The 24069-nt window shown below is 46.7% G+C and overlaps 1 protein-coding gene and 1 long non-coding RNA gene across 4 annotated transcripts in view; one reads left to right on the top strand and one right to left on the bottom strand.

Moving 5' to 3' along the window:
• Positions 1-4982, bottom strand: part of LOC143831369 (uncharacterized) — a 59780-nt gene extending 54798 nt beyond the window's left edge. Inside the window, exon 1 of the long non-coding RNA XR_013228851.1 lies at positions 4923-4982. This is a non-coding gene — a long non-coding RNA (uncharacterized LOC143831369). The remainder of the gene's footprint in view (positions 1-4922) is intronic.
• A 6228-nt stretch (positions 4983-11210) lies between these two features.
• ATP5MC2 (ATP synthase membrane subunit c locus 2) lies at positions 11211-22508 on the top strand. 3 transcript variants are annotated; one of them, XM_077329043.1, is made up of 5 exons: positions 11211-11287; positions 15747-15820; positions 18977-19054; positions 20072-20262; positions 22225-22508. In XM_077329043.1, the coding sequence occupies exons 2-5, from the start codon at positions 15782-15784 to the stop codon at positions 22337-22339; spliced, it is 423 nt and encodes a 140-aa protein (XP_077185158.1). In that variant the 5' UTR covers positions 11211-11287; positions 15747-15781; the 3' UTR covers positions 22340-22508. The 3 variants fall into 3 exon arrangements, with proteins under 3 accessions (XP_077185158.1, XP_077185159.1, XP_077185157.1); XM_077329044.1 differs by lacking the exon at positions 11211-11287 and adding an exon at positions 11420-11444; XM_077329042.1 differs by lacking the exon at positions 11211-11287 and adding an exon at positions 11596-11677.
• The last annotated feature ends 1561 nt before the right edge of the window (positions 22509-24069 follow it).

Raw genomic sequence — 24069 nt, 5'->3', positions numbered from 1 at the left:
GCCCTGATATTACTGCTCGGTCAGGACAGCTTTATCAGGGCTGTGGCGGGCCCAAGGTCACCCAGGTGGCTGCATGTAGGGGAGTGCAGAATCAAACCCAGCTTGTCAGATTAGAAGTCTGTGCTCCTAACCACTACACCAAGCTGGCTCTCAAACTGGAGCAAGCGTATTTTTTGTTGGTTTGGGGTATCCAAATGGCATCATTCCCTTATCACGTTCTGAGCATTCCTCTACTTTACTGTGATTGTTGCCAAAACTTATTTAAAATATTCTTTTTGTAAAGATTGTACTCAAATCACTTGTATTTGCTGGCATGTGGATGGGAAAGTGTGCATTTTTGAAGCCCCCACCCATATAAGAGCCATATTCTCCTCAGCCCCACAGTCAGCAATTTCTGCCATGCCCCCAGCAGGCTTTTTTTTTTTTGGACTCTCTCAAAAATTTGGTAAATGCTCTTATGTTATAGCGTCATTAAAAAAAAGTCTAGCCCTTTTCTGTGCAGAAGTATAGGAGGAAAGATGCATTCTTTATATCTCCACAACAAAAAAAGTCTAGAGATTTTTTAAAAATGAAAAGCAAGCTGGGAGTTCAGAGGACACCGTAGAGCATTACAATCAATGTTATTATGCTATAGCAACTCAGGAATTGCAAATTGCTGGGGGGGGGGGTAAGCCCCTAAACCCCTCCAGTAGTGCAAGGACAAATGGCAGCAATAGAAAGGGAGAGCTGAGACAAAGAAAAAACTGCAGGGAAAACTGTAGCATGAATCTCTGCCTCTGCATTTGTAGCCTCTGCATTCATAGCAGCTAGAAGAGCTACAAGGCAGAAACGTTGCTTTGTGGAAGTAGCTTGTTTACACTTTTTCTCTATATGAATAGCCACAAGAGTCTTTATTTTCTTTTTTTTTTCTTTCTGCTTTCTGCTTTGGTAGTGTCCTTGCTAGTGGTAGCGTCTGTTTCAATGAACTCCTTCCTAATGGCAGCTCCATGTTATGGGCCATTTCAGGACAGTTCAGAACTTTTGTTTTCCCAGGCCTTTTGAATATTTTGGTGTCAGTTTTTCTATTCGCTCCCGCTGGTTTATTCTGGGTCATTTTATTTCTTTTTAAAAAGCAAATAATGTTTTTAAGTGCTTGATTCTAAGCTTACTCCAGATCAAACCAACTGTAACTCAAGAAACAAATTCTGGCCTAGAATTCTGCATTCTTCTCAGAGCAACCTTGTTCAATATTCCCTCTAATCCCTCCCCCCCCCCCATTGAATGGAGCAGTTCACATCCTGAGCAGAACATAAGTGCTGTCATCTTCAAAGGGCAGTGGGCGGGGCTAAAGGGCAGTGAACTTGGCTTCCTGTGTTAATGAGCAGCCATTCATGGACACAGCTTAGAGCAGGGATGGCCAAACTGTAACTCTCCAGATGTCCATGGTCTACAATTCCCATGAGTCCCTGCCAGCATCTAGCAGGGGGTCGTGGGAATTATAGTCCATGGACATATGGAGAGCCAGTTCGGCTATCCCGGGCATAGAGGGAACACCGGGTGTGATATTTCAATTTGCATTGATTACTTCCTACACTCATTACTTCCTACACCGCTGCATCCCACCAGAAGCCCAGAGCAGGTGACTTTAGAATAGCATTTAGCAGTTTTCATAGGGTAAGACAGGCACCAAATGGTTCTGTTCAGGCTCTGCTCTCTCCTTCTCTCTCTCTTTCTCTCTCTCTCTCTTTCTCTCACTCAACCCAAAGCTTTTGGGATGGCTGCAGACTGGGGTAAGATTTCTACCTTTCATTGTCCTTTTACTTGAGGATAAGACTCAGGGCAGAGCCCTTCAGCTAAGCCATTATCTGCGGCAAGTGAAGGGTACAAGCAGAGCAGCTTGGGCATGTGGAGTTGCCAACCTCCAGGTGGGGGCTGGAGGTCTCCCAGAATTACACCTAATCTCCAGACTAGAGAGAGCAGTTCCCCTGGAGGTTGAATTCTATGGCATTGTACCCCACTGATGTCCCTCCCCTCCCCTGACTCTGCCCTCCACAGGCTCCACCCCCAAATATCCCAACCAAGAGTCAACAACACTATGGGGCCTCTTGAAGACTTTGGTCAACACTACCCAAGAGAACAAATGCATTGACTGGAAGGGGAAACTGGGCAGATGTTTTGGAAAAAGACACCTGGCCAAGGTCATATGTGGAACCAGACGTAGGTCACCTGTTAGGGCTCAATTTCTTCTCCAAACTACGACTGTCCATCTTTTTGGGCAGAGAACAGGAGCTGTTTATCTGCAGAAGCTAATTCAAGCTGATTTTTACTATGATCCTCATAACTCAAAACGAGTAGTCCCCGGAAACTGAACACATCACGATGACCCGACCTCTTCTCCCACCGACGAGGGTAAATGGATCGCTGAGAGCATTTCTATGAGGATGGGCACTCTGACCCCCTCCCTCTTTCCTTTCTGCAAGCACAGCACAGCTCCACTGACGTTTTTGCTCTGGGAAGCAGCAGGCGGCGGGCAAATCTGTGATTCGCCAAAAAAAAGGGGCACCGTGCCTTCTAATCCATGCATGATGAAGCCTCTTGGCCTGAGTGAGTGAGGAGTTTGTGGCAGGTGATAAAATCCAGAAGGAGGAAGAAGGATGGGTGGAAGTTGCTAGAATGGAGAGCCAGTTTGGTGTAGTGGTTAGGAGTGCAGACTTCTAATTTGTCGAGCCAGGTTCAATTCTGCGCTCCCTCACATGCAGCCAGTTGGGTGACCTTGGGCTCGCCACGGCACTGATGAAGCTGTTCTGAATGAGCAGGAATATCAGGGCTCTCTCAGCCTCACACACCTCACAGGGTGTCTGTTGTGGGGAGAGGAAAGGGAAGGCGACTGTAAGCCGCTTCTTCTTCTTCTTCTAGATATGGCTGAAGAGCTGAAGAGAGGCCCAGAGAGAGACTGGCTACTTCCGCAAGCAGGCATAGTTTTTGTGCTGTCGACGCTTTCTAAAAAAGCGTGGCTTATAATATCCACTGCCCTAAAATGAATTGCCTCTCATTTAAGTCTCTATCAATGTGGCTGTTTCCTTTGAATGGTCTGTCAGGGCCCCATTATCTGAAGACCTTTCCAGTTGATTAAATATGATTGGATTCTGATCCCGGCCCCAGTGGGGCAAATCTCTTCTGGCAGGAAGGACACTTTTGCTGAGGGAGATAATCACCATACCTCACTTTAATTTTTTTAAAAAAATCAGGAACTGAGATCAAGGCAGAGTGTCGGTCCTAGGCCACCAGGCTCACCAGGAACATGTGGGAAAATAAGGCCTGTACGTCAAAAACTCAGCTGCCTTCCAGTTGAATTCCGGATCAGGATTAAAGTTTTGGTTATGACCTTCAAGGCCATATGCGGTCTGGGCCCATTGTACCTGAAAGACCATCTCTCTGCGTATACCCCCAAAAGAACCCCACGCTCCGCCACCGCCAACTGGATGGTGATCCCTGCCTCCAAAGAAGCATGTCAGATCTCAACAAGGGCCAGAGCCTTTTCAGTCCTGGCCCCCACCTGGTGGAATGAGCTCCCTGAGGAGATCAGGGCCTTGCCTCAACTTCCACAATTCTGCAGGGCCTTCAAAAGGGGGTTCCTCCACCAGGCATTCAGTTGAGGTTGACTGACCCAACAACATCCGCTGGTCCCCCCCCCAGACACCTCCCCTCCATGACCTGAACCAAACTGACCTTCCTAGGTTTTCTTGTTATAGTTGTTGTTCAGTCAAATCTGTTGTAATTTTGGAACCACTGTTGGAATTATTGATGGTATGCTGTGTTGGGATTATAATGTATGCCCACAACATTTCATGTAAACCACCCTGAGCCATATGGGAGGGTGGTATAGAAATCTAAGAAAATAAATAAATAAATAAATAAATAAATAAATAAATAAATAAATAAATAAATAAATAAATAAAATGCTCATCTCCTGTCATGTGCATTTCCTTTTTGATATTAGAGACGTTTGAACACGCATCAGTTCAACTCACAGGAAACAGATATCTGTATTTTCCCCCAAATAGGGGTTAAAACTGGGGGCTACTTGTTCTTCTTAATCTAGCCCAGGATGCCCCATCCTTCCTTATTTATTCTGAGTGCTCATGAAGGAAGCTCCGGGAAAGGACAAGGTATAAATGCAAAAATAAATAATTAAATTTATGCACTATTCACCTCCAAGCTGACAATTCTAAGGGGAAAAAGCCTGGAAATCCCACACTCTACATTTTACCATTTCCTTACTAATAACATTTTTTAAAAATAATAAGGATTGTTTGCATTACAATACTGTTTCTAAGTTTTAAAAAAGTCTTGCAGAGCAGCGTTGTAACGCGATAACCCAGTTTTGTTTGGTGTCGTTTTTAAATGACATTCAGGACACATTGGGGGGAGATGATCAAGGGCACAGAATAGTGGGATTAAATGGGGGCAATGAAAACAAAGGTACAAGCAGGGACCATTTCGCAAAAAAACACAATTTTTGGAAAACAGAAGGGAGCAAAGCATCGTGGGCAGATAGCTTATTACAAATTTCAGCCTGGGAAATGAGGGGAGGAAAGCCCAACTGCGGAAAGGCTAGAGTCAGCTTGCAGCATCCAAAGGAAATCCAAAGCGAGGCTAAAACAAGGTATGTCTCCTAATGCGGAAATGGTCGCTCTCCCTCCAGGATCTATTATGTTCTTGGGGGCTTTAGCGAGCTATTTATCCCCCTTCTTCTTCCCTTCCCCCCCCTAATTCCCAGCTATTTTTAACATTCCATCCTCCACTGATGGGACAAATATACAGCCTAGCCTACCTGACAGGATTGTTGTGAGGATAAAACAGAGGAGAATGATGTCAACTGCTTTGGGGAGAAAGTTGAGACATCAATAAAACAAATAATTAATAAATATGTGCAATCATACCTTTCTGCGTATCTGGGAAGTCCCTCCAACTGAGAAAGATGTCTACTCTGTCTAGGGATGGGCCTCTCGTATATAGTAACAGGGGCTAGGTACTTATTAACAGATACGAGAATCAGATAGGTCTGATGGTGACACCTTTCCTTCTCAAACTGAGACAAGGGTGATGTGGTTCCATCACTGGCTTAAGAGAAATGTCTTGGAAGAGACAGGAGGGGAGTCAGACAGGCAAACCCAGGGGGGGGGGAGAGGGACTGATAAGGACAGACAAAAATGTGCCACACAGCTGCTTCAGCCACACCACAGGAAGGACCCTGATGCTACAGGAGCGCAGCAACCAACACCATCCTGCCCCCACCAGCCACAAAGCAGGCTGTGTCCTGTCCTCCCCTCCCTCTGAAAAAAACACACACACACATTTCACCTGATCGCAAACCAATTATCCCAGGAAACTTGACCCCCGCAAGGGATGAAATACTTTAAGCTGCATCCTGGGTTTTCCCCCTCAGCAATAAAGATGAGTTACCGGCTTTTCTTGGTCCAAAGAGCAGGTGTATAAATTACAATCACCGAAACCTTGGGTTAAGCAAAGATAACTTGATAGGAAGGCTGGCTCTCAGCCTCTACCCTGGGGAGTAAGACTGTCAGGCCACTGCAAGGAGAAAGGGGGAGGGAGGGGTACAAAGTTAATGGAAGGTGTGCTCGGAGAAAGAATGAATTGTTTATTGGAGATCTGTGCCTGTGTATTCAAGGCGAGCGTGTTTACTCTGCCTGCCTGCGCCAGCGTGTGGGTGCATGTGTTTAGGGAGAATTTATTGCCTGTGTGTGTGTGCCTGAGTATGTTTAGTAGGAGATTTTTTATTTTGGTATGGATTCCGGCAATAGTCACAGGAAAGGAAATAAGCAACATAAGGTAGTTTCATGGGGGTCACTCAGGGGTAAAAGAATTAATTGCTGCTTGCACCACAAGTCCCGAGTTCAGATGTTACCTCCTGCCCCAAACACAGAGGACATGCTTTAGTCATGGGCTTAGTTTTGCCAGGCTCCAGTTGAGGCCTGGAGACCCCCCCCCCCCAGAATTACAACTGATTTCTAGAAAACAGAGAGTTCTCCCAGGAGAAAATGGCTGCTTTTTTTTGGGGGGGGGGTGGAGTCTATGGTAAGGTGACCAGAATGTCCCACTTTTGGAGGGACATCTGGGGGTACCTGGCAAATTGTACTTATGTTGAAATTTAAATATATATATATATATTACTATTTCTGTGTTCTATGCATTCTATGAAACATTTTGTTGCTCCATATAGACCAAATTTTTAATCAAGACACCCCCCCCCCGGTCAATGGTGTCCCGCTTTAACAATGTCAAAATATGGTCACCTTACTCTATGGTGTTATATATTTGGCTCCACCCCTGAAAAATCTAGGCATTTTTCAACCCTACCCAGGCTCATGACTGCTTCTTTTATGTTATTTTTTAAATTCTTTTTACAAATGCAGCTTCTTGGTTTGCTTTATCTAAGAGGGGAACCAAAGGGGGGGGGGGGCTTTAACCTTTTCCTTCCATGACATGTTCCTGCTTCCTTAACCTACTTTTATCCTCACTGGAGAAAACTTACAGATTTGTATTTGTCTAGGGATAAAAGTTTAGGGATTTTTTTCTTCCAGAAAAACAACGCAAGTTATTGATTAAACAATCCCAGTAGCTAAATCTGCCACTTGTTGTTAGTTGCGAAGTTGTGTCCAACTCATTGCGACCCCATGGACAGTGATCCTCCAGGCCTTCCTGTCCTCTACCATTCCCCAGAGACCATTTAAGCTTGCTACCATTCCCCAGAGTCAATTTAAGCCACCCAGCCACAACCTGCCACAATCTGCCACAACCCCCCCCCCAAAAAAAAATCCCCATGTGTTTAAAATAAACATGGAGGAAATCACAATGCATTGTTAAGCCCTCAGTTTCCCACTCTGTAAAGCAAACATATCAGTGAACTGGTGCCTCCTAAGGTTGCAGCAAAGGTAAGTGCAAGGAAATTTATATATTTCCTCCCTTCCTTCCTTCGATTACTATGCTACCACTCCCGGGGTTACCGGCTCGTGACAGCTTACAACAATCTAAAATCTACAATAAAATCAATGCACTAAAACAGTACATAAAATAGAACCCACCAGTATCATCACACAAGCTTAGAATGCAATAGACATCACAGATGGTAACTTCTAGCAGCATAGGGGCATAAGGCTTTCAAGGAGGACCCAACATATTTAAGTCCATATCCTGGCCTCAACCAAACACCTGGCAGAAGAGCTCCATCTTGCAGGCCCTGCAGAACTCAGCTAGTTCTGTCTGGGCCCTCCAGGAGATTCCAGCTCCAGCAAGGCAGTGAGCAAGAAGCTTATGATCTACTACATCGATCCAGCTGGTACCATAGATCATCTATCAGGGCAACCAAAACTGTCTCTGCCCCATGACCAGGATGGAAGCCAGACTGGAAAGAGTTAAGGACCAAAGCCTCATCTGCCTTTGAAAATTTTAAAGCAGAGGCTAGTCATCTGACAGAAATGCTGATGTTATGAGGCAGATTGTGAGTGGGTGGGCAGGAAGGGGTGTGCCAGTGTTTGTCTCTTGTGGCCTTTCCTTGCATACCCAGGAAATTGCTGATCAGCACTGTGAAATGGTAGGTGAATTTCCTCCAGGCCAGGCTGGATTCTGGAGATTTTAGGTGTGTGGGGGGGATCATTTGGGCATGAAATTGGGGTCCCTGTGGGTAGGCAGGTAGTTGAGTTCCTGTACTGTACAGGGGTTGGACTAGATGACCCTGGATGTCCTTTCCAACTCTATGATTCTATGGGTATGCTAGGAGTTGGTCCATGATGGCCTAACCTAGAAATGCAAGATGCGAGAAGGGGCAGTAACTGGCCAGGTCCCAGGCTCCAGAGATTGTTTTTTCAGCAAGGGTTGGGCAGACAGGGAGATTTCAGGGGTGGAGAAGCAGAGCCTGGGGACAAACTGTCCCTTTGACTAATGGAGAAAGTTCTCAGTTGCCTTGGGGAGTCAGCGGTGCTTCCAGTAATCAGGAGCAACCTGAAATAAGCAGGAGTGGTGATGCTAAAGCAGCACAGGGGGTGCTCATCTTGAATCTAGGCTGTGTCGATGATGACAACCTGTGTAGCTGGCCAAACCGGCTCTCTGAGAACTTTGTGAAAGGGTGGTGGGTGCCACCACAAAATGGTTGCCATGGATGGGCAAGACGGCTGAGGACACATTTCAGTGAGAGAGCTCAGCCGGGATGTGAAGCCAATTTACAACTTCTGTTTTTCCTAGTCTCTCTGGTATACCATAGACCAGTGGTCCCCAACCTTTTTATCACTGGGGATTGATCAACACTTGACAATTTTACTGAGGTCCAGGGGGAGGGTAGTCTTTTGCCAAGGGATGTCACCGCCGCCTGATCCCCTGCTCCACTTGCTTTCCCACCGGCGCCCCTGACTTCCCACTGCCTGCTGGGGGGCGCTGCCAGCAGCAGCTGCGCAGTGCCATGCCGAGGGGAGCCCCAGCCATGGCGGCCGCTGGAGAGCACCAAAGGTGAGCTGGCGGCAGAGTGGCAGGGCAGCCCCCAAGGCAGCAGCCGGGGAGGAGGACGAGGAGGAGCTGCGGCCCGGTACCGACTGATCCAAAGACAGGTCCCGGTCTTTGGACCGGGGGTTGGGGACCACTGCCATAGACTACACCCTCCAAAGTGGCCATGCCCTCCAAGGGAATGACAGCCTGAAAAATCAATTGTTTGGAAAATCAGTTGTCATTCAGTCCTTTGGGCTACATCTTGAGATTAGTTTCATTGGGTAGCCCTGTTGGCCTGCAGTAGAACAGAGAGATCTGCATCTATTAGCACCACAGAGACAAACAAGATTTTCATAGATTCAAATGGGAAGCCTGATCTGGGCCCTTCCTGCCCAACCACAGCACCTTCTTCTCTGAAGCTTTTCATAAGCTTTCCAGAGGCAAATTTCCCTGCCTCAGATCAGATGACCATCGATTTGAAAGCCCATGAAAACCATCTCCCCTGAGGCTTTAAAAATATATATATTGAAAAATGGGCATCTATCTATCTATCTATCTGTATATGGGAGGGCTGTATACAAATCTAAGAAATAAATAAATTTAAATAAATAAACATCTGTTAGGAAATGGTTCACCATTCAGACACCGTATGTGCAGAAATAGGTTGAGAATATTTCAATAGCATTGGGGAACACAGTACATCTCTGTGTATGTCCAGTCCCTACTTTCACCAGTGCCAGAAGCAATGCAGACTCTAAGGTTGCCAATTCCAGCCAGGTAGAGTGAGGAGGGCGGGGTTTGGTGAGTAGGGGGACCTCAGTGTGGTATAATGCCACAGAGTCCATGTTGCAAAGCAGCCACTTTATCCAAGGGAACTGATCTCTGTTGCCTGTGATGCCAGACACAGCAACCGTGTGCAATGCTCATGGTGAATTCCGACAAGAGGAGAAAAGAATTGCGTTACTGGGTTGCTCCCTGGTGACCCCATCCATTAAGAATCCAGCCGGCTTCTTGCCATGCAGAAGCACATGCTGTATCCTTGACAGCTTCCATTTGGGAGAGGGAAGAGATGGTGCTGCATAACGATCACAAAGGGAGCAGATGAGGTCAACCAGCAGACAAGACTGTGGTTTCTGTAAAGGAAGGAGCCCTGTCTCAGTGGCAAACCATTTTCTTGGAATGGAGAAGGGCACTCCTCGGCATCTCCAGTTTAAAAAGATCAGCTAGCTGATGACGTGACAGACATCAACCCCAGAGAGTTGCTCTCAGTCTGAGCAGACAGTCCCGTACTTGTGCCCGACCAGGCAAGTCTGATCCCGTCAGATCTTGAAAGTTAAGCAGGGTCGGCCCTAGTTGGCACTTGGAAGGGCGACCTCCAAGGAATACCAGGGTCGTGGTGCAAGGGCAGGCAAAGGCAAACCATGTCCAAACACCTCTTGCCTGGCTGCAGGACAATTTTAAGACACACATGCCATACAATAATTAAACTGCAAGGCTCTTCTGCCAGGCATTTGGTTGAGGCTGGGCCAGGAAGATCTGGTCCCTCTCTGTATAGGCCCTGTAGAGGGATTGGCCTTAGTTTGCTGGGCATGGGTGACTCTCCCAAGGACAATGGTGGACTACTGGGACTAGTGTGATCTGGTGTCATCAGCTGTGGACAGGAAGGAGGGGGGAGGGAAAGATTAGCTCTGTCCGCCATGAGGATCATTGTTTTGTTGTGGTTTTATGGGATTTTATCGTTTTTATTGTAAACCACCCCAAGCCTGCTGACTTCGAGAGTGGCAGTTGATAAATACAAGGATAGATACAAGGACAGACAGCCAGACAGACAATACTGTACTTGTTAGATCAAGGATCTGAAGGCAGCTTTGTTGTGTTCACACTCAGGGAACTCTTTAGCTATAGAAAAAATGTGGTTTGTAACTTGAATTTTGGGTTCCCCCGAGTGGGCCACAGCGGCTTGAACACGCTCCTGGCTGGACTTCCACTTATATTGTTTGATGGGCCTTATCCTTACAGATAATAGTAGTGGAATTTTTGCACCCTCTGCACCAGTTTGCAAAAGGCACACACTGCCCTACAAGCACCGATGAGCACTCAGCACCAGCTCCCGAAATGTTTCAAGAAATGCAAAGAAGAGGGAAACACACAAAGGGCAGGCATGAAATTGATCTGCTGAAGTGGCTGCCTAAAGTTGGCTGCGGCAGAAATCATCATGAGAGTCTCCTGGACAGGTGAAAAACTAGTGTTTTTTTTTTTTATTCCAGTATAAATTTTTGTGGACCAGGGCCACAAAATCGCATGACGAAAGCTTGTGCTGGAATAAAAGCTTGTCAGTCTTTAAAAAGTCGCAAACCTTTATTATATTCTGGAGTTGGACCCTTTATTCCCCCCACCCCTTCCATATAAATATGCTCTTGGCTTTGCTCACAATTTGAAATTGTGCAGGCGGAGGTGGGGGGCAACGAAAAATCCACACCTAGGCGCATACGTGATCCTATGGCCACTGACTTGGGCGCCAGCCCCACTGAAACCACTGCGGTTTATTTAGGGGTCAGCATCCTCCGGCTCCGGCGCTGCGAGAAGCCGCCAGTTCCCGGTTGCGAGAGTTCTAGTAGGAGGAAGCGCAGCCTGGCGATGCAGTACCACCGCCGCGCCCTGAGGTGGCGCTGTGGTACTCGCCATCCTTGTTCGCGTTCACTCGCCGCCTCTCGGTTCCAGGACCTCGCGGATGTCGCGTCATCGGTCTTTCCGCTGGCGCATGCGCGACCGGTGTCCCTCCTCTCGCTAGCTTCCCCCAGAGCAGCAGGTAGGGTCGCGGAGTCCGGGCTTGGAGTAGCCTAGGAAGAGCCTCCCTGCCCCCTTCCCCAGCCTCGGGCTTCCCTGTCCGTCCCGCCCCTTCTGGGGCTTCCCGGCCCAGAGGGGGCAACTCGCGGGGTCGAGAGAGGCATGCCTCTGTTGGCGGGGTGAGGAGGAGGCGGAGCCTGTGGCGGGCGTGGCCAACCTTGGGAACGTTCTTGCCCGGTGGGCGGAGCTGGGCCTCAAGGTTCTTTTTCCGACGGAAGCCCGCGAGGTCCAGCATTATCCCTAACCCGGGGCTTTACGGCACAGCTGCTTCTCCTGTTATGGCGCATGGCGGGGTTGGTGCAGCCAGGGAAGGTGGCCCTTAAGCAAATGCACCATTTATCTTCTCTGTCCGGTGCATTTATGCATTGCTTTTTATCTCTCGTTTGATTTAAGAGGTAGACAGGATTCTTGGGAGATCTCCCCTCTGGGAAGTGATGAGTCCCTGACTGCCTTAGCAACAGCAGCAGGTTGTTGTGGCACATGCCCCCTCCCCCAAGCGGTAACCATTGGTACTTTAATGCTGTCCACCAAAGGCTGGCCTTTTGCTCTCGCCTGTGTGTCTCAGCCATGACCCTTTACAGTGGACTGTAGTGTAGAAATCAAGCAAGTGGAGCTTTTCCAAATGAGATGAAAGTGCCTTTCACACCACCCCTTAATGCTTCTCCTAGTTCATGCATGGAGAAGAATGAGTTAAGGGGCAGTGTTGGGGTGGGCTGCATTAGGGGAGGAACTGGATTCTGGTTTGTCATGTTCCTTTGCTTATGAAATAAAAATGTGCCAAATGAAAACTAGCAAAGAAGATAGAAAGGATCTGCCCCCTTGTTTGCTATGCTAGTTTTCAACTTGCAAAGTGTTTCGTTACAAGGAAATGTGCTTGGCCTGTGTCTTGGGAGAGAGGATGAGGGGCCATGCATATCTTTGTCTTCATCTTCTCTCAAAAGTTTTAAATTATATATCAGTTTGGCTTCTATACCTTTATTCCACCTATGCTCCTTACCTGATACTACAGAGGCAGTACTCTGTTGAGATATTCATCCTGCCCTATTCTGGAAACTTGGATTAAAGTTACATACATATTGCAGCCACAGGATGCAGTTATACAAAGAAATTGTTACAACGTTTATATGAAATTCTGTTAATGAAATGGGTGACTTTTTTCTGGGCCCTGTTCCTGTGCTTTTAACTGAAGCTTGTCCAGCAGAAGTAAGAAGGTGGATCTGTAGATCAAGCTGTTCTTGAAGACATAGGAGCGTTTCAGTTTGATACATTGGCAACCAAATGTTGACTTGGTGCCCGTACTGTATATGGTTGAAGAGCTAGCTGCTTGGTATGCAGAAGATCCCTGTTTCAGTCCCTGATATTTCTAGTGTAAAAGATCGGAACGCAGATGAGACTGAGATCCCCAGAAACTGCTTCCAGCTAGAGAAGGCAATGATGGACCAATGGTCCATAAGGCAGTTTCATTGTTATATGCTGTAGTAAACTCTGCCAATGAAAAGCTCTTCATTGGTTTTTTTCTTGTTTTCATCTGCTTTAAGAAGCAACTTGAAAAGGGAGATTTGCCAAGCTGCTTACCATAGAAGAATTCTTACTTACCCTCTAGTTAATGGCAAAGCTACACAGGGCAGCTGGGAAGCATTTTGGAAACCTTCACAGAGGCAGATCTGAAAGAGGTTGATGAGATAGACGAGATAGACGATAAGTGAGTTCAGGAGTGGCCTTGAGTTGCAGCAGAGTAGGGAAAAAAGCCCCCCAGTGGTATCACAATCTAGAATGTCTTCAATGAATGTAAAAATGGTTGCAGGTAATTGTATTGGTTCACAGCAAAATGAAAAGAAGAGGAGGCCGAAAAGCACAAGCAAAAAAACCAAAATGGATCTGGAAATAAAAGCCACGTGATTATTCATTTTGTGAGAACCATCCAAGATGACACAAAAGCAGTGTGCAATGTGTAGAGTTCTCTATGATGCTTAATCAAACTGAATGCTGCAAATGAGCACGCGGAAGCAATACCTTTGACTGTGAGAATAAAATCATAACCCAAGACATCTGCTTTCTTCCCCATCCCCTTTTTTTGCAACATCCAACTTGGCAAAAGTTCTGGAGAATTCAAAAGCTTGCAGTGCTTTATGTCACTTGGGTTCCTGCTAATGAATAGTAGTGCGTGGCTTTGATTTTTGGATTCACTCAATTTGAGAGATAGAAAACTGTCCTTGAAACAACAGGTATTGGTAGAGCAGAGGTCTTTTTTGAGCCTCCAGGCACCTTTGACTTCCACAAAATGGCTGCAGCAAGAGGTAGAGCCACAATGTGGCTGTGGTGATAGCTGCTTTCAAAGCAATTTAAAAAAATTCTAAAAAGACAGTGGCCAATCAGAAGCCTTGCTGGGCAAAAGCCCCAGCTGGTCCTGCCTACTTTTTTCTAAAAACACTTGGTGTTTTTTCTAAAAACACCAGGAAAGTTGTCCATAGGTGCTATAGTGTTCCCGAACACCTTGTTGGGGACCTTAGTAGTAGAGATTGCTGGCTCCAGGTTGGACTGAACAGGGCTGCAAGCTCCAGGTTGGGAAACACCTGGAGATTTGTGTGCTGGAGCCTGAGGAAAGTGGTGTTTGGGAAGGGAAGAAACATCAGTGGGGCATAATACTCCATAGAGTCTGTCTTCCAAAGTGGCCACTTTTCTACAAGTGGACTGATTTCTTGTCACCTGGAGTGGCCTTGTAATCAGGTAATCTTTGGCCACCACCTGGAAGCTGACAGCTTTAACTGAGGAGCTCTGTGAGCTATAAGCTTTACTGGATAAGCATCTAAAGGCCAGTATGGTATGTGCAATGGTGGAAAGGGGGAATCTTTATGGACAGCCTGTGAGGTTTTGATTATAACTAGCTCCACAAAATGAGGGGATAGTCCCATGACCCTTGGGGGAATGCTGTTGGAATCTGTGTGTTGCGCAAAGGTGAACAAGTTTATTGGTCTCTCTGACTTTTTGGTCCTTCTGTTACCTAGTTCAGTGGTCCCCAACCTTTTTATCATCGGGGACCACTCAATGCTTGACAATTTTACTGAGGCCCACTGCCCTAATGCTCTCTGACTCTGGTCGCTATGGTAATGTTTAAACATCCCTTCAAAATAAGATACAGACACGCCACAACAATGAACATAAAATTTCATGGAAATTTTAACTCATGACAATGACAAATCAACCGGAACCCTGAGCTTGTTTCTCTGCAACGAGATAGTCCCATGTGCGCCTGCTGGATCATGGATGAAATAAAGGGCCGGGGGGGGGGGGGAGAAGGCGTCCTTCGCAGCCCACCTCCAGTTAGTCGGCGGCCCACAGGTTGGGGATCGCTAACCTAGTTGACTTTCAGACAACCAATGATTTAATACAACGTGGACAAATTAGGTGGGGTACCACAAGGAGCAGTTCTCTCCCCGATCCTATTAGATATCTTTATGTACCCTCTTGCCCAACTGATACGGAGGTTCGGACTGGGATGCCCAGCTTTTCCTTATGATGGACAGCCACCCTGACTCACTCCAGACTCTTTAGCCAGATGTCTGGAAGCAGTGGCGGGCTGGCTCAAGCAGAGCTGTCTGAAGTTAAATTTTTCAAAGATGGAGGTCCTGTGCTTGGTAAGAAAAGTCAGGTGAGGAAGCACGACTGCCCTACCTGGACGGGGTACAACTATCAATTGCATGCTCAGCCAGGAGCTTGGGCGTGTTCTTCAGCATTTCCCTGTCCATGGACGAGCAGGTCACCAGAGTAGCATCATATTGGGAATCCTGAGCTTGGCTTTGCTTCGCCTGCTTCCACTGGCATTTAAATCCTTCTGCCCTACAAAATTGGGGTTCAAAGGCACCTTTGAGTTTTAGTCTAGTTGTGTACTTTCGTGTGCATGCACACTTCCCCAGACAATAAAATAGGGATCATCAGAGTGCAAATATAAGGAGTAAATTAATAAACAGCATCATCAATATAAGGAGTAAATTAATAAACAGCATCCTCAAGATACCCCACAAATACGCAACATAATGAAGATGTTTGTCACAATCCAGTAATGCCTTGCTAGAATAAGAGTTCATCAGTCCTTTGGGTTCAGTTGTCGTTCACAAAAATGTAAGGGGAATAAAGAGGTTAAAGTTATTGCTTACTGGCAGATGCTTTCCCAGTAGTGAACAGAAGTAATTAAGTGAGACCTGTTGCTAGCCCCATCCGTCATCTTCTCCGTCTGCCCTAGATGTTGTATTATATCTTCTTGGTGCGTGCTTGGGGGTGGGTGGGGGTGCTTTGCATGCCAAGCCTGGGATTGTGTCATCTTCCACATACCGATTATGCCATAAATCTTCCTATGATGGCTTTATATTGGCAGCAAGCAATCAAAACCTCTCCTAATGTCATGGTGTTTGGTCCTTTTCCAGCTGTCAAGTGTGGCCGCCCCCCAACGTCCCTGAATATGTATACCTGTGCAAAGTTCGTCTCTGCTCCCGCCCTTGTGAGTAGCCAAGATGCATCTGATCTGGGGTATATCTTTTTTTAATTACCCTCTTCTCCGGCATTTGAAAGTATTGTCTGAACTTTTCTGCCCGTGTTGGCAAGTAGGCTCAGGAGATGAGCAGTCTGCAGAATTGTGATTGTGCCGTTTGGAATGCAGTTGCCTCTACCAATTTTTTTGCTTTTCCTCTTTTGCTGCTGTTTTCTTAAAAGGAAAGAGCCACATTTCTAGTCCTCACGTTAACAAAGTATCTGAAATCTTTTATGAACCTGGATGGGTTAATCCTCATCTCAGCGGGTGGGGATAAGCGTATTATTTGAAGTGTTTAGAAATATTTATACTTCATTTTCTCCCCAAAATGGGTTACACAATCATGGTCCCTTCATCCTTACAACAACCCTGTGAGGTGGGTTCTGCTGAGAGAGTCAACTGTGGTTCCCCAGTGAGTTTCCATGACATTTTTGGTTTTACCAATCCTGGTCCAAAAGTCTAACTACTGTGCCACACTCACTTCAGGCTTGGTAGGGGTTGTCAGTTCCTGTCCCTCTGCCCTTAGACACTTTTCCCCCCCCTTTCACTTGTCTGCTATGAGCAACCATCCCACCTAAAACATGAATGCATGACACCAGATTTCTTTTTAATGGAATGTTACGATTGTGTCCTGGGCACACCTCCCTACCTCCAGGACAGAACTTTCACCATTATAGGAACATCACCTTCTTTCCAGGGCTGCTACAGAGAACTAAATGCAGTAGAGCTAGGGTGTTCTCCCCCCCTCCCCAAGCAGCCCACTGAAATCTGCTACTACCAGTCACAAATGACCAAAGTAGAATTCAGCAGCCCCAGGGCAGGTGTTGCCATTTCTGCTGGAACAGGAGTGTTTCCTCTTCACAGTCTCTTAACCCCTCTCTGTGTGTGAGGCAGCATAAACCCACAAATACTAACTAGCAGGAGCTGAGACATAGCTTACTCTTTAATGTCTTTGATTCCCCAAAAAAGTTTGGGTAAATGAGGGGGGTTATGTTGCTGAGTAGTGTGCTGCAGGTGGTCAGTCACATGATTTGCATGCTTACGGGTAATGTCTATATTTACACGACATGCAGAAGTCAATATACAGAATGGTTGCTTTGGCACCATACCCCCATGTATGAAATAGAAAGGAGCCTTAATCTACATGATACCCTTTTGTGTTAGTAGACAGAATGCACAGTGTGGGTGGCATAACTTTGTTCCCTACCTTGAGTTGCATAGAGGTCTGTAACCCTGCCTTGCAGCAATTCCCCCCAAGAAGGCAAACTCTGAGTCTTAGAAAGAACTTTCAGTAGTTTATTGGAGAGACAGACTAACGGCTACATAAAACGCTTTGTTGCTGGAACTGACCACATAGAGTGATTGAGAGTCAATTGGAGACATAAAGCCCAGTTTGCCCCCCTCCATGCCAGTTGTTTTCCCACTGTCTGTAATCTTACAGAATGTATTCCCTTCTCTTCAAAGAATAAGCACAATTTGCAACTTAGGATCTAGAGCAGGGGTAGTCAAACTGGCCCTCCAGATGTCCATGGACTACAATTCCCATGAGCCCCTGCCAGCAAACACTGGCAGGGGCTCATGGGAATTGTAGTCCATGGACATCCGGAGGGCCGCAATTTGACTACCCCTGAGGCAGGAAGAAACAGCCATAACATATAAAATGTGATAAGAAACCAGATGGCCTCAGGGCCTGAGAGAGCTTGAGAAAATGGGAGGGGGAACTTGAGTACAGGCAGCTGAGGAGCATCATACAGCTGCCATGGCATAAGCCAGAGGCGAACATGACATGGGCACCATCATAAAATGGCTGCCGTGAGGTGCTGGAGCCAGTCCCAAAATGAGAAGGAAGCGAAAAGCCAAGCATCTTCCTACCATAGAGTGAGGTTTTTTTCCTGAGTTCTCCTGCTCTGGTGAGGTGGAGGAAAATGATGATTGGCTGTTAGCTTTGGGGAGAAAATGCTTTGGGCACCACGAAAGCCCAACAGTGGGCACCATATCAAGGATGGCTGTGGTAGAGCGTGCAGTTTGGCTTCTTGACAACCTCTGCTTTTGAAAACATGTCTTCCTGTTTTCAGTTGCTGCTCACTCTTGGGAAGTGAGGAGGATTACTGTTGGATTGTGATCCCAGTCCAGTTAGTGAGAGCTACAGAGGGCCAAGGGAAAAAATAAAGATTTCTGGGGTTTAGACTGTTGCTGCCTCTGAGGATGAGAATCGTCACATGGTAGACACCTCAATTCCTTTTTCACAGCCTACAATATGTCCATCTTTCTCCAGCTCTCAGGGTGCCATATAACACGGCAAAATAAAAACAGTTGTCAGAGGACCACAGCCGCAGTTTGTCAATGGCCAGCAAACTATAAAACAGTCTAAAAAAACCCTGTTCTGAAAAATGTCATCTAAACCAATAAAGTGGTGGGACCCTCCAATATGTCTTTTGAACGGCCATTCTGCAAAGCTAGCATTGCCACCGAAATCAAACCAAGCCCAACAGCCAAGGCCGGTGTAGTCTAGTGGCAAGGATCTTGGTTTAGATCAGGGATGGGCAAACTGTGGCTCTCTGGATATCCATGGACAACAATAACCATGAGCCCCTGTTGAGCTCATGGTCATTGTAGTATATGGACATGTGGAGAGGCACAGTTTGACAATCCCTGGTTTAGATTACCACCCTGTCATGGAAGCTTGCTGTGTGAGGCTGGGCCGGTCAGTCTCCATCTAATCTACCTTCCAGGACTGTTGTGAGGAAAAACACTGCGGAAGATGGATCCTTATATACTACCCTGAACTCCTAAGAGAAAGGGCGAGGGAAAAATGCTCTTGGTGGATAGCCAGCATCCACACCTGTCTGGCAAGAGACATGACTGACAAAACCTAGGATTCATGCACGTTCCTCGCTGTTAGGGAAATTTGGGGGGGTAAAAATAGAACTGGACTAATAGCCAGCCAAAGCTCTTCACAGGCCGCCTGAGCTATTTGAGCCCCCGTGTCTCAGTTGTTTCTGGTAACTATAGACTGCTTCTGATAATTAAAACTAGTATGCATTTGCAAAAAAAAAAAAAAAAAAGGCCATGCTACTGGCAGCTAGTCTCAGCTGTGTGTCTTTAGCTTACATTTTCTCTGTGCAGGTGAGGAACAGTTCCCAGCTGCTCTGCAGACCCATCGCTGCCTCTGTGCTGAACCGTCCCGAAGTTAGGATGGACGAGGTAAATCTGTGTGGCTGTAACTTTTGCCTCTGGAGGGTTTACTGTTTGGGAAGCCAGCAGGGGCTCTCCTGGGGAAGTACTGCCTAGCTGCTTTAACTGAGTAAGACATGACCATATTTTGCTTTGGGTTATTGCGTCACAGTGTGTCATGAAAGGGCATTGTGAGACAACAGAGCTGTCATGTATGAGGTGAAGCATCGTCGAAAGACCTCCTGGACTAACAATGTGTTGTTTAACCTGAGCTTTCAGGGGATTAAAGAGCTCGTGTCTCTAAAAGGACACTTCTTCAGATGTGTGAATTTGTCTGCCATCCTCAAAGAGCCCGATAAGCTTCCAGGGAGAACCAGGGTTCCCCAGAAGGATTTGATAAGCACATTATGAGGTTGAGGGATGTGAAAAGATATTGTATGGCCCAATCTAGGTAGTTAAGCAGGGGCAGTACTTGGATGAGAGACAAGCATGGAAGACTCTGCAACAGCAAACCACCTCTGCTTCTCACATGCCTAGGATCCCCTTGTGGGGATGGCCTTAAGTCAGTTGTGAACTTAGACAGCTTGTATGTATGTATGTGATGCTGAACTCAAGCCATGTACTGGGCAGCCGTGGTGTGGAAGCATGAAGCAGTCCTCAGCAAGGAGTGGTAAATCCCTCCCTGATGCAGCATCTCGTCCAATGCTGGGGTGGCCAGACTGTGGCTCTCCAGCTGTCCCTTATCATAAGCCCCTGCCAACATGATCTGTTGGCAGGGCCACATGGTACTTGTAATTCATTGCCATCTGGAGAGCGACATTTTGGCCACCCGTGTCCTGTACCATCCTAGGGTTTGAGTTGTCTGAGGCCATGGGGCTGTTCTGCCTGATGGTGGCATCCCTCATCCTTTTTGCCATGTGAAAAAGCCAGATGCTCCCATGCTCTGTAGCATTCTGAAGGGCTGTCGGTGCATTTTTGAGGGCCATTTCAAAGTTGTGGCCTGTCATCTTTGACTGCAGACTTTCTTTTCCTGTTTCCTCCTCCCAGCCCTGCTGCATCTCAGCTACGCAGAACCAGTTCTTGCCAGTGCTGCGCCGGGCATTCCAAACGAGCGCCATCTCCAGGGACATTGATACTGCCGCCAAGTTTATTGGCGCTGGCGCTGCCACTGTGGGCGTGGCTGGCTCCGGTGCTGGCATCGGGACCGTATTTGGCAGTCTCATCATTGGTTATGCAAGGTATGTTGGATTTCAAAGTTGGCACATGCAAAAAAAACAAAAACAAACCCAGTTGGTTCACTTCAGATTTATCTGAATCCAAAACACCTGAAGCAGGGGTCCCCAATCCCCGGTCCGCGGCCCGCTCTCGGGCCGCAAAGGCCATCGTACCAGGGCGCCAGCGGCCGCACCTGCCTCCCCCCCCCTGCAGCGAGAGGGGGGGAAGAGGCCGGCGCGGCAGCTGGCACGCCAGCAACGCTAACGCGCACGCTCGGAACTGCCGCACATGCACGTTTGCGCCCCCTGGTGGCCAAAACACGCATGCGCGGCAACTCTGCGCATGCGTGTTAGCGCCACCTGGTGGCCAACACGCGCATGCGCAGCAATTGGGCATGCACGTTTTTGAACAACTGCGGCAGCTGGGCCGCTGGCTCTCCCCCACCCCTGGAGGCGGTCCCCGACCAGATGAAGGTTGGGGACCGCTGACCTGAAGCACCTTTCCCCGGCTTAAATTTAGGCAAATCCATTAAAGTCAATGGTCCCATTAAAGTCAGCGGGAAATTTCCCCATTCTGTCTACTCTGTAGACGAGGTGGCAAGGGAGATTGGGGTTCTGTAGCCTGGGGGGCAGGGGGCTTTTCCTCAAAAGGACCCCCAGGTTTCAAAGAGTTCCTTTGTTCTTGTCTTTTTTGCTCTCACCATTGGAAACAATGGAGGTAGGATGGGGGCACCCTCTTTGGGTCCCTGTAGAATTCGACCCCCCTAGTCCAATCCTTTTGATTATTTTTTAAGGAGAAACTTCTGCAGCTGCACTGCAAATTTGGTGCCTCTACCACAAATCCCCCTGACCACAGAGTAGATGGAAGAGGAAAATGTTGGTTCCTTTAAAGTGCCCGATCGCCACATGGCCGAATTGTACCTGAATTGCAGTTTGGCGATTCAGCCAAGTCTGATTCGGGTAGATTAATTTAAGGGGAAGTCCAATTCCGACTGGATCTGTTCAAAAAGTGTCCAGATCAACGTTGATCTGAAACGAATCCCATATACATATTCCTAAACCATCCTTGAAAGTTACCCTCTGAGTCTGAGAAGGGCAGCTGGCAGTTTTGGAAGGAGGCACGCATCCTGGATCAGAAAGCCAGAGACTTTGTCCATGTGCTGACCCCTTTGGCTACTGATTGTGAGTAGGAATTTATGGAGAGGTGGTAATCAGACCACTTCCGTGCCATGTGCATACGGGGGTGAACTGTTCAACATCTGGGTTACTGATGTTGAGACTCTTCTTGGTTTTGTAAGAATGCATGCTGTAGAAAAGCATTTTGGTCTCTTTGTTTCTTTGTTTCTATATTTATAGTCTGCCTTTGTCACTGATCAAGGCAGATTACAGGATATAAAACGGAGCGGTCGGACACATAAAATACCCAACAAACAATGCAATAGAACTGGGATTAGAGAACAATAGAAGCAGTCAACTATCTGAGGTTTACCACAAGCCGTGCAGAAAGTGGAATTACAAAGTTGTGTGCTATTGTCAGAGAACCCCTGATAAGCTTCCATTGAAAATGGGGGTTCCTTGGAATTGTATGAAAACCACTCTGTGATGTCGAACACAGGCCGCGCATGGATGTGAAAGGAACACACAACTAAAGTAGGGTGATGCCTACCATAATCATGGCAGGAGATGCCAATCCTGTTCCATTAGAAAGGCTTGTCCCGTTCCACTATGGTTCTTTTCCTTTTATTAAGAATGTCCCTTGAACCATTTCTGTTGTATGCCTTCTGCAAGGTGTAGAAGTGTGGCAAGAGAGATCGGCTTATTGAAAGGCTGTGTTAGGCTGGGCAACCAGGTTTTCTCCACTCCTAAAGCTATGCTGAAGTCCTTGGAGCCCTATCCCTTAGGATGCCTTGCAGCAGACAAGACTCTGACCTGGAAAGGGAACCATGCTGTTTGTCCCGCTGATAGGTCTCTCTCTTTCCCTTGCAGAAACCCCTCCCTGAAGCAGCAGCTCTTCTCCTATGCCATCCTAGGGTTTGCGCTGTCCGAGGCCATGGGGCTGTTCTGCTTGATGGTGGCATTCCTCATCCTCTTTGCCATGTGAAGGAGTGTGCCAGCTGTGCCCGCCTGCTGTGTGCTCCCCTCTCGTCCCTCTGTGTTTAGTCTCGTGTGTGCTCCAGCCTGATTGTTTTGTGGCAGATAGGGAGAGCCTGTCTGTTAACCGCATCTGTCTGGCTCAGAGGGGGAAAGTAAATAAATACTGTATTGATTTACATTTTTCTGGTTCCTTGGTGAATTCTTGGCTAGTGGATGAACCCCAGTATCCTTCTTCATCAATTAACAGCAGGAGAAGCTACGGGACACAGACCTGCTAGATCAGCTATGCCCAAACTGTGGTTCTCCAGCTGTCCGTGGACTCATGGGGAGGGCAAGGGAAAGCGATTGTAAGCTACTTTGAGATGCCTTTGGGTAGTGAAAAGCAGGGTATAACACCCGGCCCTTCTTCAAAATTGGGGATATTTAAACAATTATCTTTGATAATATATTGTATGTATAGATACTTTTATCATATACATCAGAATGATCCAATACCTATATTCTTATATAAAATAAATTGTACATTATAAGAGATAAAATATTGTATAAGAAATACTACATACAACTTTTATCCCAGAGATCTCCCGAATTTCCAGTTTTTCCACTGAAGAAGAAAAAAATCCAGGGGGGGGGAAGCTGTACCCCAAATTCTTCTTGGTTTATCTCCTAACTTATTAAGGTGGGTTTTGGAACAAAAGGAGTGCTACAAGCAGGAATCTTGAACAGTCCTTCCAGGTAATTTGGTCCTGCAATGATGCTGATGCTGATCAGAGTTAAGCGAAAGCTACCTCTACCAGGTAAGCAGGGGGGGGGGGTTTGCAGTTTACCCAGTCCTTTCTGTTTTGGATGAGCTTGGCTACCTAGGTTTCTGTAAAATCAGTCTTTAAAGCATTTCTCTTTCTCTTTTAAATGCCCTTGGCAGTGATCCATGGTGATACAAGGCATTGGGGCTGTCAACATCATGTTGAGGCTTGTCAACATCAGTGGTCCACATCTTGGGCTAACAAAATTGAAACTGTTAGCCATACTCCAGGCTTGGAGGAACGCGGAAACAGTTAAATGATGTAATCAAACAAGCTTATGCTACCAAAATTACTTTTTACTGGAAAGTATTAAAAGGCCAGTTTGGTGCTTGGAAATTATAGCTGGTGAATTCTTTGCTATGTAATGCTAAAATCATCACTTTGCACTTGTTTTGTGACACAGTAAAATTCTGCTGTTTGCCCACTGGTGAATGTCTAGCTGGCTCTTGATCTTCGTGGCTCATATCCAAAGTGAAGTATTTCAAATCCTTGCGTTTATATCCGTGATGTGATGTCTGTGCCAAACATGAATTTTCAAAGCCTGAAACTTCAGTTTCAGTCTGAGAAATCTTGTGGTTTTTTTCATGCAAAAAAAATGGTTGTGCTTTTCTCTTAGGCTTATATATAATTGTTAGGTAAGATCCATTGCATTTCTATTGCATGTTTAACCCATCCTTCAAGGAGTGTGGGCCAGCCAGTATACATTTATTTCTATAAATATTTGTAACCCTTCTTGCCTTCATGACTCAAGGCAGCTTACAATTCCAAATTAAAACAAAAATTAAATATCCCCCACTAAAAAACAGCTGCAGTTCAAATCCCTATTAAAAGTCCTTGCAAACAAAATGACCTTAAAGTGCTTTCTCAGAACTTGTGAAGACGATGCCCCTTCACCTGTTCCAGGATCCTAATCTACAACATGGAAACCACTACC

Source organism: Paroedura picta, chromosome 3, assembly GCF_049243985.1.
Source record: "Paroedura picta isolate Pp20150507F chromosome 3, Ppicta_v3.0, whole genome shotgun sequence".
NCBI classification, from domain to species: domain Eukaryota; kingdom Metazoa; phylum Chordata; class Lepidosauria; order Squamata; family Gekkonidae; genus Paroedura; species Paroedura picta.
Note: the sequence above shows the minus strand (reverse complement) of the source record. Positions and strands in the feature narration are given on the sequence as shown.